This window comes from Gavialis gangeticus, unplaced genomic scaffold, assembly GCF_001723915.1.
Source record: "Gavialis gangeticus isolate Ggan-Ray unplaced genomic scaffold, GavGan_comp1, whole genome shotgun sequence".
Lineage (NCBI taxonomy): Eukaryota > Metazoa > Chordata > Crocodylia > Gavialidae > Gavialis > Gavialis gangeticus.
The window spans coordinates 13,755,509-13,768,572 of record NW_017729015.1 but is presented as its reverse complement, the minus strand read 5'-3'; the positions used below and the strand labels follow the sequence as shown (position 1 = coordinate 13,768,572).

At 55.0% G+C, this 13,064-nt stretch overlaps 1 protein-coding gene across 1 annotated transcript in view; it reads left to right on the top strand.

Moving 5' to 3' along the window:
• The window catches only part of RIMS3 (regulating synaptic membrane exocytosis 3), a 41,610-nt gene that overhangs the window by 9,734 nt on the left and 18,812 nt on the right, over positions 1-13,064 (top strand). Inside the window, exon 2 of the mRNA XM_019512246.1 lies at positions 11,560-11,827. Within this exon, the coding sequence (XP_019367791.1) occupies positions 11,608-11,827 (220 nt within the window). The 5' untranslated portion in view covers positions 11,560-11,607. The remainder of the gene's footprint in view (positions 1-11,559; positions 11,828-13,064) is intronic.

Here is a 13,064-nt window from a genome sequence, read left to right as displayed (position 1 = left end):
GGGGGGGGGGGGGTGAACTGTAAGGAGGGCAATGTTGTGGCCATTAGTATTTTTAAGGGGAGCAGTGTCCAGGCACGTGGCTTGGCACAGGAGGGGAGCTGGCTGCGAAACATGGCAAACGGATACTGAAAACTCATGGAGAGGACGCAGGGGTCAATGCTTGATAGCAGAGAACTGCTAGCGAGTGGGTGGGCACAGGCCAGGCAGGGTGGTCGGCTGGGCTGTGGATGCAGGGCCAGTATTGTTGAAGCACTGAGCTGGGACATTGGGCTCTGCAGCCATACTTTGAATGGCTGTCTGGGAGGTATGGCAGCATTCGTCCAGCTGGAGGAACTCTATGGGGAATCCAAGGGAGCAGACTCCATGGGGTGGACAAGAGGCTTGGGAGGGGGTCTGCACAGACCTGTTTTGGGCTGGAGGGGAAGGCCAAGAGAAGAGCCCCAAGTTCTGCTCATTTTGGGACCTCAGGGACACTCCAGGGACAGGAGATGCCCCCTTGGCAAGGCCGGCGGCAGCTCTCTGGACCACTGCCAGTGACAGCTCCCCAGCACAGTGGCTCTTCACCTGGAGCATCCCATGTTACAGCCCTGTCATGTGCCAGGTCCCCTCTCCCATGCAGCCAGAGGGGAAGGGAGGTTCATGCCTCCTGGGAACATTCGCACCCTCCAGGAGGAGATCCCATGTCTTAGACCAAGGGGGGTTCAACCCCCAGCCCTGGGTCATCTGATCTATAGGGTTTCCCATGCCTGGTGTGCTAGATTGGGCCCTGTTCTTGGTGTGTGGGGCTGGGAGGAGGTGGCACAGGTCCGCCGTCCTGTACACAGGGCTGGGCAAAGGTGGCACGGGGTCCTGAGACCCTGATACCAGCACCCAGGGGTGGGTGGGGGCAGCACAGGGCTCAATCCCAGCACATGGGAGCAGCCCAGGGCCTAATCCTGGTGTATGGGGTCCAGTCCGGCCTGTGGACCATTCCAGCACCATTCATTTGGCCCGTGGGGCCAAAACGTTGAGCACCACTGCCCCAGCCCAGTGGACGGCAGGGTTTTGCAGAGGTGGGCTGGATCTGCCTGGCTTCTGGCCCAATTGCCACCACCATAGCTGCTACTTCTCCCAGCCATGAGGTTATGCAGTGCAGCTGGGTGGCAGGGACAAACAGTGGCAGTGATGGTGGCCAAGTTGTGGGCTCTTTGTTGCCAACCTCTGCCCTAGACCAAGGGCGGCCAACCTGCGGCATGCATGCCACAAGCAGTCTGTGTACGGCACGCCAAAAAGGGAGCAGAAAGCAGAGCAGCAGATGGGGCAGGGAGCAGAAAGAGCAGCAGATATGACAGGGAGTACGGGAGAGGTCACATAAAGGAAAGCAGCAAACGGGACAAGGAGTACAGGGCAGGGAGCAGATAGCAGAGCTGCAGATTGGGCAGGGGAAGGGGATCAGCGTGGTACTCAGGGAGGCGGTGGGACTTAGCTTGTGGCACACCTGCCAAAAAGGTTGGCCCCCGCTCCCCCAGACAGCAATGGGCCTGGTTGAAAGACCCCTGAAATCAATTGGAAGATGTCCGTGGCCTGCGGCGGCCTTTGATTCGGGTCTGCGCGGTGTCAGAAAGGTCGGCCGGGACAAGAGCAAGAAAAGCAAGTGCTTGTAAAGCCAACGTGAGCTTTTTTATTTGAAAGGCCTCTGTTTGAGCACGACTTCGCCCTTTAATTTCACCACGGTGCTAAGTACTGCTTTGGCAATTACTGTCTGCTTAGCAAACGGCACCCCTGCCATGCGCCTCTGTACGGGGAGGGACAGCGCGACACGCTAACCCATTTCCTGCGTGGCACCGGCCGTGGGTGAAGGTGCACCGTTGGCTGCCAAGCACAGGTTTGCTTCCAGCTTCAGGGTCCTGCACAAAAGGCTAGTGGAGGAGGCAGCATTTACCCCTGAGACTGGCTGATTTATGGGACTAATTGACTCCTGCAGCTGAGCATTCAGCCGCCATATTATTTTCGTGGCATTTGCATTTATCCAAATGCAAATTGCTAGCAAAAAAAAGCCCTGTTGGGTTGGAGCAGCTGAGGGTATGGCTGCTGAAAGTGAGAGACCGGCTGCTGGAGAGGAGATCTTCGTGCCTGGCACTGAGCGCCCACACCTTGGGCTGAGACACCTGGGTTCCTCACCCCCTCCTTTGGGTGGATGATGTAACCTTTCCGTGCCTCAGTTTCCCAAACCACTGAAATGGGCATGATGCTTATGTGACAGGGGCCAATGCTCAATGCGAAGGCACCTTGCCAAGGCCTAAATGCTGCTTCCATGGAGCTAGCAGCATGCCAGGTTCAACTCCTGACCTTCTGGGTGACTGGGCAAACCTTGTCCCTCTCCATTTGCCAGTACAAACAGTAAGGTGATGCACCGAGTCCCTGCCACCATAACCATGTTATTTCCATTGACACAGTACAGCTGTCAGCTCCTTAGTGAGTCTTGTGGGTGCTGTTGATGGGCAGCCACACACCAAATTTCTGTTGCTCCGGATGTATTGTGGTGTCACTCGGGCAGCACTGCCTCTGGGGCTGTAACTGAGAGCAGAATTTGGGCCCAGTTTAAAATCCCTATTCCCCTTTACCAAAATAAACTAAAAAAAAAGAGAGAAGATTATTGACTCTACCTAGATTGCTAGAAAGCATTTGTTGATTGCTAGAAAGTACCTTGGGCTCAAGGCTTTCTAGCAATCCAGTGTTTCAGGTGGGAGAACAAGCCCTTGGAAGGACACCCAAGTATTGAGTCCGACTCCGGATTCAATTGGAGCTCCCAGAACAAAACAGCAGCTGTGTTTCCTGCCACCCCAAAGACTAAGATGAAAAGTCGCTCCCCCACATGCCAGCCAAGCTGCTCTACCACCCAGCGGGACACATATGTGGAGGCAGGCTCTCCTTAGGGCAGAAGGACAGAATGATTGATTCTGAGTTAAGCAGGACCTGACTGCATTTCTGAACCATAATACATAGGTCACTGTGGGGCACTACCTCTAAACAGCATCAGCCCACGTCCAGCACCCAATGCCCATGATGGCTCAGACTAATACATGGGGTAGGCACGTGGTAAGGAACTGGATGGGTGGAGTAAAGGGGAGAGGCACGGTGGGGGCTAAGTGATGTGCCCAAGGCCAGGCATCAAGTCAGTGGCAGAGCTGGGTATTGTACCCAAGTTTCCCCGAGCTCCTTTATGACCAGGCTGATTTCCCTGTGAGGGAATTGTGGGATACTGGAGAACAGAATGGGAAGGGACAATGACTTTGGAGAGCTAAAGCCCTGGGCATTAAGCTGGCGGTCAGCAGACAGCTAGAAGGGTGGCAGCGGGGGGGCAAGGCAGACCAGCCATGAAAGGGTTACTAGGGAAGCTTTGGCCCTCGTGCTCCCTGTGAAATGTCATCCTGCAGACTCAGAGCGGGGGGGAGGGCACCTCTCCCTGACCACCGGCCTCGTCAGGCCGCCTTTCCAGGGCCCCGACTAGCACCGCTGTACAAGAAAACAGCTCCTCGCTCCCCCCACGCGCCCGAAGGGCAAGGCTGCATGCCTGCGTGGAAAATAGCAGCCCAAAGGTAAATATTGAAATGCTCCCGTTCCCTGCGAGTGGGAGCTAATGAATGATATTATGACTAATCGCCCTGCTTGTCTGCGAACCTATTTCCATCCCTCTATAATTGATAAATACCCGAGTTCAGGCAGAGCCGTGTGATGGGCCCACCGGCTCCGCCAAGGGCTCATTAGCTTGTCAGGCGGAGGCAGGGAGCACCAGCGGGGTCGCTGCTTTGGCTACCCACGCGCTCCAGGCCGGCGCGGAGGAGATAGGCAGGTTCTCTCCCGCCGTCCCTCGTGGCAGGGATATGCTACAGGGGTGGGCTGGGAGGCTCCCAGGCCTCCATCCCCAGCAGGGCTCAGGGAAGAGAGGCTGGACTTGGGGTGGGTAGGGCCCCTTCACTGCTGCTTAAGCTTGGAGGTCCTCTGCCCTTCCCAGGAGCCTGAAAGACCTCTCCTTCCACCCATGAGTGCCTGCGCCTGCACTGGGCAGGACAGTCATGGCCAAGTTTGCATCGAAACTTTATAAAGAGCCAGAAACAGGGCATTCCTCTGCTGACCTCCCCTGAAAGGCTTGGCTCAGGAGGCATTTTTAGATCCTAATGGATGGAGCTATACAGGGACGGCTCCAGCACTTCTTTATGCAGCAGCTCCCTGGCTACAGTGCTGATCAGGTTTAACTCTCTCCATCTCCCCGGTCCCAGTCCCTAAGACCATGCAGACTGGGGCTTTGCTTGGCAGCTGACAGACCCTCCGCATTTAAATTGTAAGATATGCAGTGCAGGCCCCCGAGCATGAAAGCCATAGGATTGCACAACGTCAGCGGCAGTAACCCCGGGATCCCTTGGAAAGTTCTCCGTATTCGGATCGCTAGGATCATTAGTTTCCCTGGTGCGGCCCAGGTCTTGATGGTGGGCGCAACGTGAACACTGATCCATTGCCAACCATGGGGTGGAATGGGGCTGGGGAGGGGGGACACGAGCCCAGCTTGGGGAGAGGTAGCCTGGGTTCAGGTCCCTTTTTTCCCCTCAGTCCTTATAGGCAAGGGCAGCTCCCAGATCATGACACCTGGCAGCACAGGTTGGGGAGGAGGTGAGCAGCCGACAGCGGCAAAAGAACAGGTTAGGGACTATTTAGAAACACTGGGTGCATACACATCCATTAGGCTGGATGCGATGCAGCCAAGGGTGCTGAGGGTGTTGGCCATTATCTTTGAAACTCATGGCCAGGTCCCGAATGATTGGAGAAGGGCAAATATAGTGCCCTGCTCACTCTCGCCGCATTGGCAGCAGTGTGTACCCTTCAGGGGTCCCATACAAAGGCTCAGTTTCAGGCGGCTACTTCACGTAGCCCTCCAGGACCCTATGGCAGTACATCACTGTGAGGCCCCAGTGCCTCTGGCCAGCTCGGGGCCCCGTACCATTGCACAGCTCATGTGGCTGCAGGTCCGAAGAGCCTCAAACTCTCTTCTGCAAAGCAGACTGCTTCAAAAGATGGGCTTGGGAATGCTTCTTCTCCTCCCTGCAGTATAGCCTGTAGCAGGGAAGTGGGAGACATAGGGTTAAAACCCCTTCTGCAGAGGAAGGATTTGAACTTGGGGCAGAGTCTGAATTCAGTATTTTCTCCTCCCCTTTCAAAGACAGGACCACGGCTGCCTCCCTGCATTTGGGCCTGAGCCAGCAGGTGTGTGATAGACCTTAGCAGGGTGCAAGTACTAGACCGGGGTGTCCAACCTGCGGCCCGGTGGCACACAGGATGGGAAGCAGAAAACAGAGCAGCAGCTTGGGCAGGGGAAGGGGATCGGAGTGGCGCTTGGGGAGGGCTCATTTGTGGCACTTCTGCCAAAAAGCTTGGCCCCCGCTGTACTAGATCAAGGCCCTCATGAGAGAGACGGCTGGGCAGGAGGGAGCCTCATTTGTGGACCCTGCTGAGCAGAGACGAAGCTCGGTGCTGAGCTGAATTACCCGCTCTTCCACCTGGGCAGGAGGGTTCCTTCTTCAGGTCCGATCCCACAACTCCCGCTCCTCATCCCGGCCTTTCCCGGTGCAATCCAGGTGACCGCTCATCTGGGAGCAATCTGGGCTTGCTTTGCCTTGGCATCAACACTAGCGCGAGACATGGCTGAGGTCCTGACCAAAGTCCTGGGCAGCTATTTCCCACTCCCCCGCTGAATGCCTCTGCCTCACCCCATGCAAACCCCAGGCATTGTTGCACCCTTGCAGCCAAAAACCCAACCGCGTCAGCGCCTCCAAGGGAAATGGTCACCGCAAAAATGTTGGCCCTTGGCATTGATTGGATGCAACTCCCAACTGCAGCCCCGTAGCTGCTCCGGGCCCCTGGGGAACACCTGGTCCCCAGAGCAGGCAGCCATCCTTCATCTTCCTGCAGCCCTGACTGCTGCTCTCAAGAGGAACATTTTTCCAGCCACCACTTCTATGATTATAAAGTGTCTTCACTTGCTACAGAGTTAATCATTTCCTTTTCCCTGGAAAATGGATGCTCTTGTCCCGTTTCCCTTGAAATATTCATGGGGAGGGACAGCCCTGGCTGCTGGGATAGCTGCCCACCGGGTGGATACCAGGTGGGACAGACAAGGGAGGAGATGACAGGGCTGGTGCTGGAAGGGGCAGCTTGGCACAGTGAGCGGAGCCAGCCCAGAGTCACTTCTGCGGGCTGCTCCCAGCTCCGCCGTTGACCATGCTGTGTTGTAGTTGGCAAGTCACTACCATTCTTTCTGCCTCAGTTTCCCATCTCAAGGGACAATGGAAACCATGGAGCATGGAGCCATTTTGTCTTCAGGCTCCGATCTGGCCTAAATTCATGGACGATTGGGCCAAAAGGGACCATCGTGGTCCATCAGCCTCGCCACCTGCGTGACACCGGGCCTTGATGCATCCTGGATTAATCACTGAGCCAGAGCAAGAGGAGGGAAAGCATCTGGTCTCGAGTAGAGAATCCACCCTCGCCCTCAGTATGTGGCTCCAGGGGTTAATTACCTAAGATCCGTGGCTGATTTCTGTTTCAAATGCCCGGCTTTGACCCCCCATGGTTGGACCTCCAAATCACTGCTACTCACAGACCTCTCTTCCCCTGGAAGGAACCAGGAACTGTCACCCCTGAAATCTCCCCAAATTAATTAAACCCAGGGAGTCACTTGATACTACACTTGCCTGCATTGCTCGAAACCTCCTCCCATGCGCAGTCCTCACATCCCAATGGGACAGTCTCCTCGTAACATTTGCTTCAGGCCTGGTACGGAAGTAGGAGAATAGAGGCAGGCAAACTTCTGGACACTGCTGGCTGCAAACCAAGCTTAGGCCTTACTCTTGCCAACCCGCCTCAGAGAGTTTGCCATCATCTCAATCCCGTTTCTCCCGGGTAGCATCGTCTCCTAGCTGAACCAACAACCCTGCAGACACATGGTGACCTGGAGCCTGCTCGGTGTTGATCCATTGGCACCCAAGTGATTTGGGTGCAGCTAGCAGCGGAGCCCAGCCCGAGCAGCAAGTCCTCTGCGCGCGCGCTTCTTTGCAAACGCAGCTCGAAAAAATTAATTACGGCTGTTGGGCGCACCTGTGCAAACGCCCCTGTCGTCAGCTCTCACTTCGTAATTAATGCTGTTCTTTGAGGGCTTGCTGCCTACCGCGCTCCAGGTTTGCGTGCCCGGTTGTTTGAAGTGTTCATAAGTGATTGCAGTCAATACTTCGGGGCCCTGGCAGAGATCAGAGCCCTGCTGCGCTATGTGCTAAACAGAGAAACAAACTCATCCAGGGACAACACAGGCACAGGTGGGAGAAGGGAGTTATTGGGTAATATTTCCAGCGTCTACGTTATTTAGGGCATGGGCAGTCATATGAATCAAGCGCTTGGAGTCCCAGCCTCATTCAAAGCATTTCTACTTTGGAGTGTGTGAGGCCTCTGCAGGCTGACACCGCTCAACACATGCCAGAGCTGATGGACATTTGACCGTGTTTCCTGCCACGCAAGGCTGGCTTACGTCAGGAGGGCTGAGCAGATCCACAGTGGGATCAGGAATAGATCCGTAGGGTCTCCCTGCTGCTTATCTCCTCCTATTAAAAGACTTAAGTCCCACGTTCAAAAGTGACTTTGGGTCAGATTCAGTATACCCCATAAAGTCACCAAGGGGAAAGCTGGAACCTGATGTTACGTACGTACTCTCCCTGTTCAGTACATGGTGAGAGTTACACACCTCTGAATGGGACCCACTGCAGCCTGGAGCCCTCTTCTGAACTCCTCTGCCTAGAGATGCACAGAACAGGGCTCATGCTTTTCTTTTAAAACATGGCAGCTGGCATCGGTGACACCACTGCCGGCCTTCCTGCTCTGGGGTAATAACCACGTGTCAAGCATTTGCCCTGAAAGCAAGATCCCTGGGTTCAAGTCCATCCTTTGCCACCAACAGGCATCTCCCCCTTGCCCTGCCCCAAAGGCTGGGCTATGCTGGGGTGCGGGGACGCTATTCCACAGGGAAATGCAAGTGCTATGGATCTGTAAAGAGAGAAGGACTGTATATGCGAGAAGAAACACTTGTATGGGAAAGGGTGGTCCTGGGTTCTGGTCCTTATTCTCCAACCCTAATTTGGGGGTTGGGCTAGATGGCTTCTTGAGGCCCCTTCCAACCCTAATTTTCTATGATTCGATGACTGCTTCTGTTTTTACTCCGTGGGCATTTAAGGTAACGTACAGAAACCGTTCTGGGAGCAGGGGCTGGAAGGCAAGACTCGCCCCAGCCCCTTCCAGCAGCTCAGTTGCAGTGTCACGCTGTGTCTGCACCCTCTTTATCCAGTTGGATGAATCCTGCACGGGGGTCCAGTTTAAGCAGGGAGGGAAGCAGACATGGAAACAAGGTGTAAAGGAGACCAAAGGACCCTCCCGAGGTAGAGTCAGATCTTCCAAGTCCTCCTCTAAGCTAAGGCCTTCCCCATGGTCCCAGCATTGGCATGAAGCAGGAACGCTCTCTGAGAGGTGTATCCCCCTTTGCCTCCCCTTGTACCACACCCCAAATACCTTGGGGCGCTAGCACCACAATGGCTCCAGATGAGCCGGGAGGATCTCCCTCCACCTTTGACAAGACTCACTTCTGGGCCCAGACCAAACACACAAGGTTACAACCCAGAGAGGGGTGTTTAAATCTCGGAGGGTTACATGGGAGGCTGGGAGCTGAGCTCTTAAGCCAGGCTGCTCTGCAAGTCTGGGGCCTGATCCTGTGGTTGAATCTGCATGGGCAGGATCCCACCCCTGCATGGATCCCTATGGACTTCATTGCGACTCAGCAGCATCTGTCCACAGGAGCGGGGCATCAGTAATAGCATCTGTGCCTGCGTGGTCATATTATGTTTTCCCCGGTGACTTGGTCTCGCTGAGAGCCATGAGAGCTGTTGGCTGGCTTAGCTCATCAGCACAGCACGGATTAGATTTAACAGGGTCTGGTAGATGGCATTTGTCACAAAAATATGAAAGCGCAGAGGAGCGCGCACAGATAGCAGTTCCAGGGAAGAGACACGGTTGCAGTTTTGAGCAGTAATTGGGGCTTTTGGTGCAGCGAGGGAGGCGTGGGGTCATTATCGTGTGTGCGCGCTCGCTTGTCTGGCCTTGTTAATTAAAACAAATCTCTGCCACTTCCTGCACCATTTGTTCCCAGCCTTTTGAGGATGGATCTGGTACGTGTGAAAGTGCAGGGCTCATTCGAGCTAGGAGCCCTGTGGGGAAAGTGGATGGAAGTCCCTTCCCCCATATCCCCAGGCTCTAACAGTCTCCCTCATACTCCCCACCGGTCTGCCAGGGCCCCTCCAACCCACCCTGCAGCCTCCCTTGCTCTTCCAGGCCCCTCCAGAGCATGATCTGCTCTATTTTTGGGGTGTGGGCAGCACTGCAGGGACCACACCAAGTGCACTGTACCCCTTTTCTTCCTGGTGACAGTGCAGTACTTGCACCTCCTGAGAGGAAAGGCGTGTGTTTCCAAGCTACCGCGCTGCCAAGTTCTCTCTTATTGCTGGATCGCGTCCACCTACAATTCACAGCCGTGATGAGCAGGGCTTGGACCGGTGCAGCTGAAGCATACGGGCCAGGAGAGGCAGCCTGCTATAAACTGGCACCAAGGCAGCCCATCCAGGAGCGAGGAGCTGCTGCGATCAGAAGGTGCAGCGTGGGCCACAGCGCCAAGGAAAGGGGCACCCAGGGCTGCCCTTTGCTTCTGTGTCCAGCAGCCCCCAGACCTCTGCACTGTCCACTGAGGCTAAGCTAGAAGCAATGACCAGCAGGGATGGATGGATGGGCCAATTTTACTAAGGGCTTTGAAACCCCGTGTAAAACTGTGTCTCCTGAGGAATAATACTGCCGCCTGCCTGAAACCACCCACCCCTTCCTGCCTTCTCCCACCAAAAAAATACCACTCCACCAAAAAAATACCACTAGCAAAACCAACCTCGCAACCCACATGCATGTCAAGATGAGGGGCTTTCCGTCCGAGTGAAATGCAGCCACCTCTGGGGTAGAACCAGGCCACTGCTGTAGCATTGCAAAGTCACTCTAGTCTACAATATCTGTCATCTGAGAAGCGAATGTGCAGAAATGTAGCAAAGTGGAACAAGGGAGGCAGGACCCTGGACACCTGGGTTTGCAGCAGGCTTGGTTTAGGGAGAGAAGGGGAGAACTGCAGGAGATTTTTAGTGACTGTCACTGGGCTTGGCTCTTCCAGTTTGAAAGCCATGAATGCAGAAGCTGCCCTGAGCTCTGGAGGTTTGCAGCTTGGGGCCAGGAGGCCTCCCCATGCCCTGGCCCCCAGAGTGCATCCAGGACCATTGGCCGAGGAGGTGTCCTGGGAGCAGGGCTGGCAAGCCCAGTCAAGATGGCAGGATGCGCGTGTGCAAGCCGCTTTCCCGTACTGCAGGCTTTCATTCTCCCCTGACAATTGCCATTGCAAAGCTGCTCGGCTGACGTGCTTCGATAAGGTTTCCTACACACAAGCCCTCCCCCACACCCTGCCAGCCCGGGTGAGCGCAAGCTGCCAGCTTCCAGACTTCTCTCCCCATCCACATCCCTAGTGCCTGGGGGGCCAGAACCCCCCCAAGCTGCGGTAGCAATCACACTGCGTCTGTGAGCCTCTGCCAGGGGACCATGGGGACCAGCTGGAGGGATGCCACATGCAATGCACCAAGCTAAAGCCCCTGTGCTCACCCAGGACTGCCCTTCCTGCAGTGCCAGGGGACCAGCACCTCTCCTGTGCGGGAGCCAGGGCCCCTCTTCAGTCAAGTGATTCACACCCTTCCTGGGGCCCTGCAGTGCCAATCCTGCCGGGGTCTTGGGGTTTGCTTAGAAGGGCACGTGATAAGCTTGGTTTGGGCAGATCTACATGGGGCTGAACTTTCTGCCTTTCACACCGAGTGGCAGGCTTGAACCCAAGTGCAAGCCAAAGTCCTGAATCCTGCCCAGGGCTGGGGGTAAGTCTAGGAGCAAGGCTGCCAGGACTCTGAACATCTGGAGCCAGATGCTTTCTAGGGCAAGGCTGATCTCAGTTACCGCCTGAGCTAGGACTGAGGACGTGGGGGTTCAGTTCTGAGCTTTGCCACCAACCCCCTACTTGGGCAGGTCACTTCAGGGCCTCAGCTCCCCTCTCTAAAGCAGAAGTTACGATCCATCCAGGTTGCATGCACTCAGAGGCAGGGACCACGTCTTGGATGGGACCCAGTGAAGCAAGTAGCAGTCGCATCCTCTTTTGAGGTTTACAGACCAAAGCCCTGGGGAAGTTTCCCTGTGATGGGGCCGCACCATAGAGGTCACTGCCCAACTCCTGCTCCCTTGGTCTTAAAGCAAGTGCCACCAACAGCTCAAAAAGCAATGCCCCTCTGCCATAAGTGCAGGCTTCCTTTCCACGGTCCTGCCTATTCCTCCTGCAGTGCAGAGGGAAGCTCCCTTTGCAGGCCTGGGTGCTGCGCCATGTTGCTGCATGGCAAAACATAACCCACTCCTCTCGTCTCCCCACAGAGCAGACCTCACCCAGGAGTCCCCAAGACGGAGAGCAAGTAGCCGACCATGTTTAACGGGGAGACGAGCTCCTCCTCGGCGCGGAACGTGGTCCGCAGCTCCAGCATCAGTGGCGAGATGTACAACATCGAGAAGAGCAACGGGGGCAACGTCGACTCGGCCAGCATCACCTCCAACAAGAAGAGGCGCTCCAGCCTGGGCGCCAAGATGGTGGCCATCGTGGGGCTGTCGCAATGGAGCAAGAGCACCCTGCAGCTCAACCAGCCAGGTAGGAAGATGGGGCAAGGGGCAGAGCTGGGGCAAGGGGGGGAGGTCCTTGCTCCACATTGTTGGAGTGTGTCGGAGCAGATTCGATTAATCAAGTCTGCTGGGGCATGGCAATTACTGCGCTCCAGCAAACTCCAGTGTCATGTGTATTAGCATCCCTGTGCTGAAAAATGGCAGCGGGGGCATTTAAGTAAAGCTCATTTGACAAGCTTTAGTTAAAGTACCCCCGCCGCCATTTTTCAGCATGGGGACACTGATGCACGTGATGCTCCAGGTGCTTTAATAGAGTGGCTCTCAGAGCCGTTCTAAATTAAAGCACCCCCTCTCCCCCCCAGAGCACACGTACAAATGCCCCTTATAACCGCAGCGAGCACCATTTGGTTCGGTAGTTCCCTTACGGGGCAGTGCGGGCCCATGCTAGCGTTGCATTGCCTTTCCATTTATATCTGGGTTTTCGGGGCACTCTGCAATCTCCAGGCAGGGTCCAATTACCGGGGCCCATCAGTGGAGCTTGGACTGCAGGATGGGAGTTGTGTTGTTGAAGAGTTCGAGAGGAAATTTAGGGCTAAATCCTGAGGTTGGCATCTCTAGGGGGAAGCCCCCTGCTCTGCTCCTACACTGCAGCCAGCACTACAGGACCTTTCTATTGTGCTTTGAGCAACAGGACTAATACCATATTTTCTTGAATAGAAACATGCACCTTACTTTTTTCTCCCTAAAAATCAGATGCTGGAAATTGGGCTGTATATTATAGGAGAGGAGATACAGTCACAGCAGTTTCTTTGGGCTGGGAGAAAGTGAAAGTAACTCTGTACTTGGTGCTCCATGGGGAGAAGAGTGAGCAAGCCAGGTGCCCTACCTGCTGCTACTTAGTTACTTACTATAAAAAAAAAAAAGATTTCCCCCCCCCTTCATTCTGCCCTTCAAAATGAAGGTGCATATTTTATTCTGGAGAACATTGCATGTGAGAAAATATGGTATTTTTGTCTCCCGTTTCTTCTCCTGCCCTCTCCCTTCCCCGAAAAGCTTAGACATTGGAATGGCTTGTTCTAGTCGGGCATTTTCTTTTACATCATGTTGCTCCGGGACAGTAGCAAGGTTGTGACTGTTCATCCCCCAGTCTCAAACCAGTTCCCCCTGCACAGAAAACCTTTACTCCAATTGCAAAAGAGCTCCGTTGCTCCAGGAGAGAGAAGTTGCTAAATTCAGTGGGAGTTTTGCCAAGACACATAGTGAGA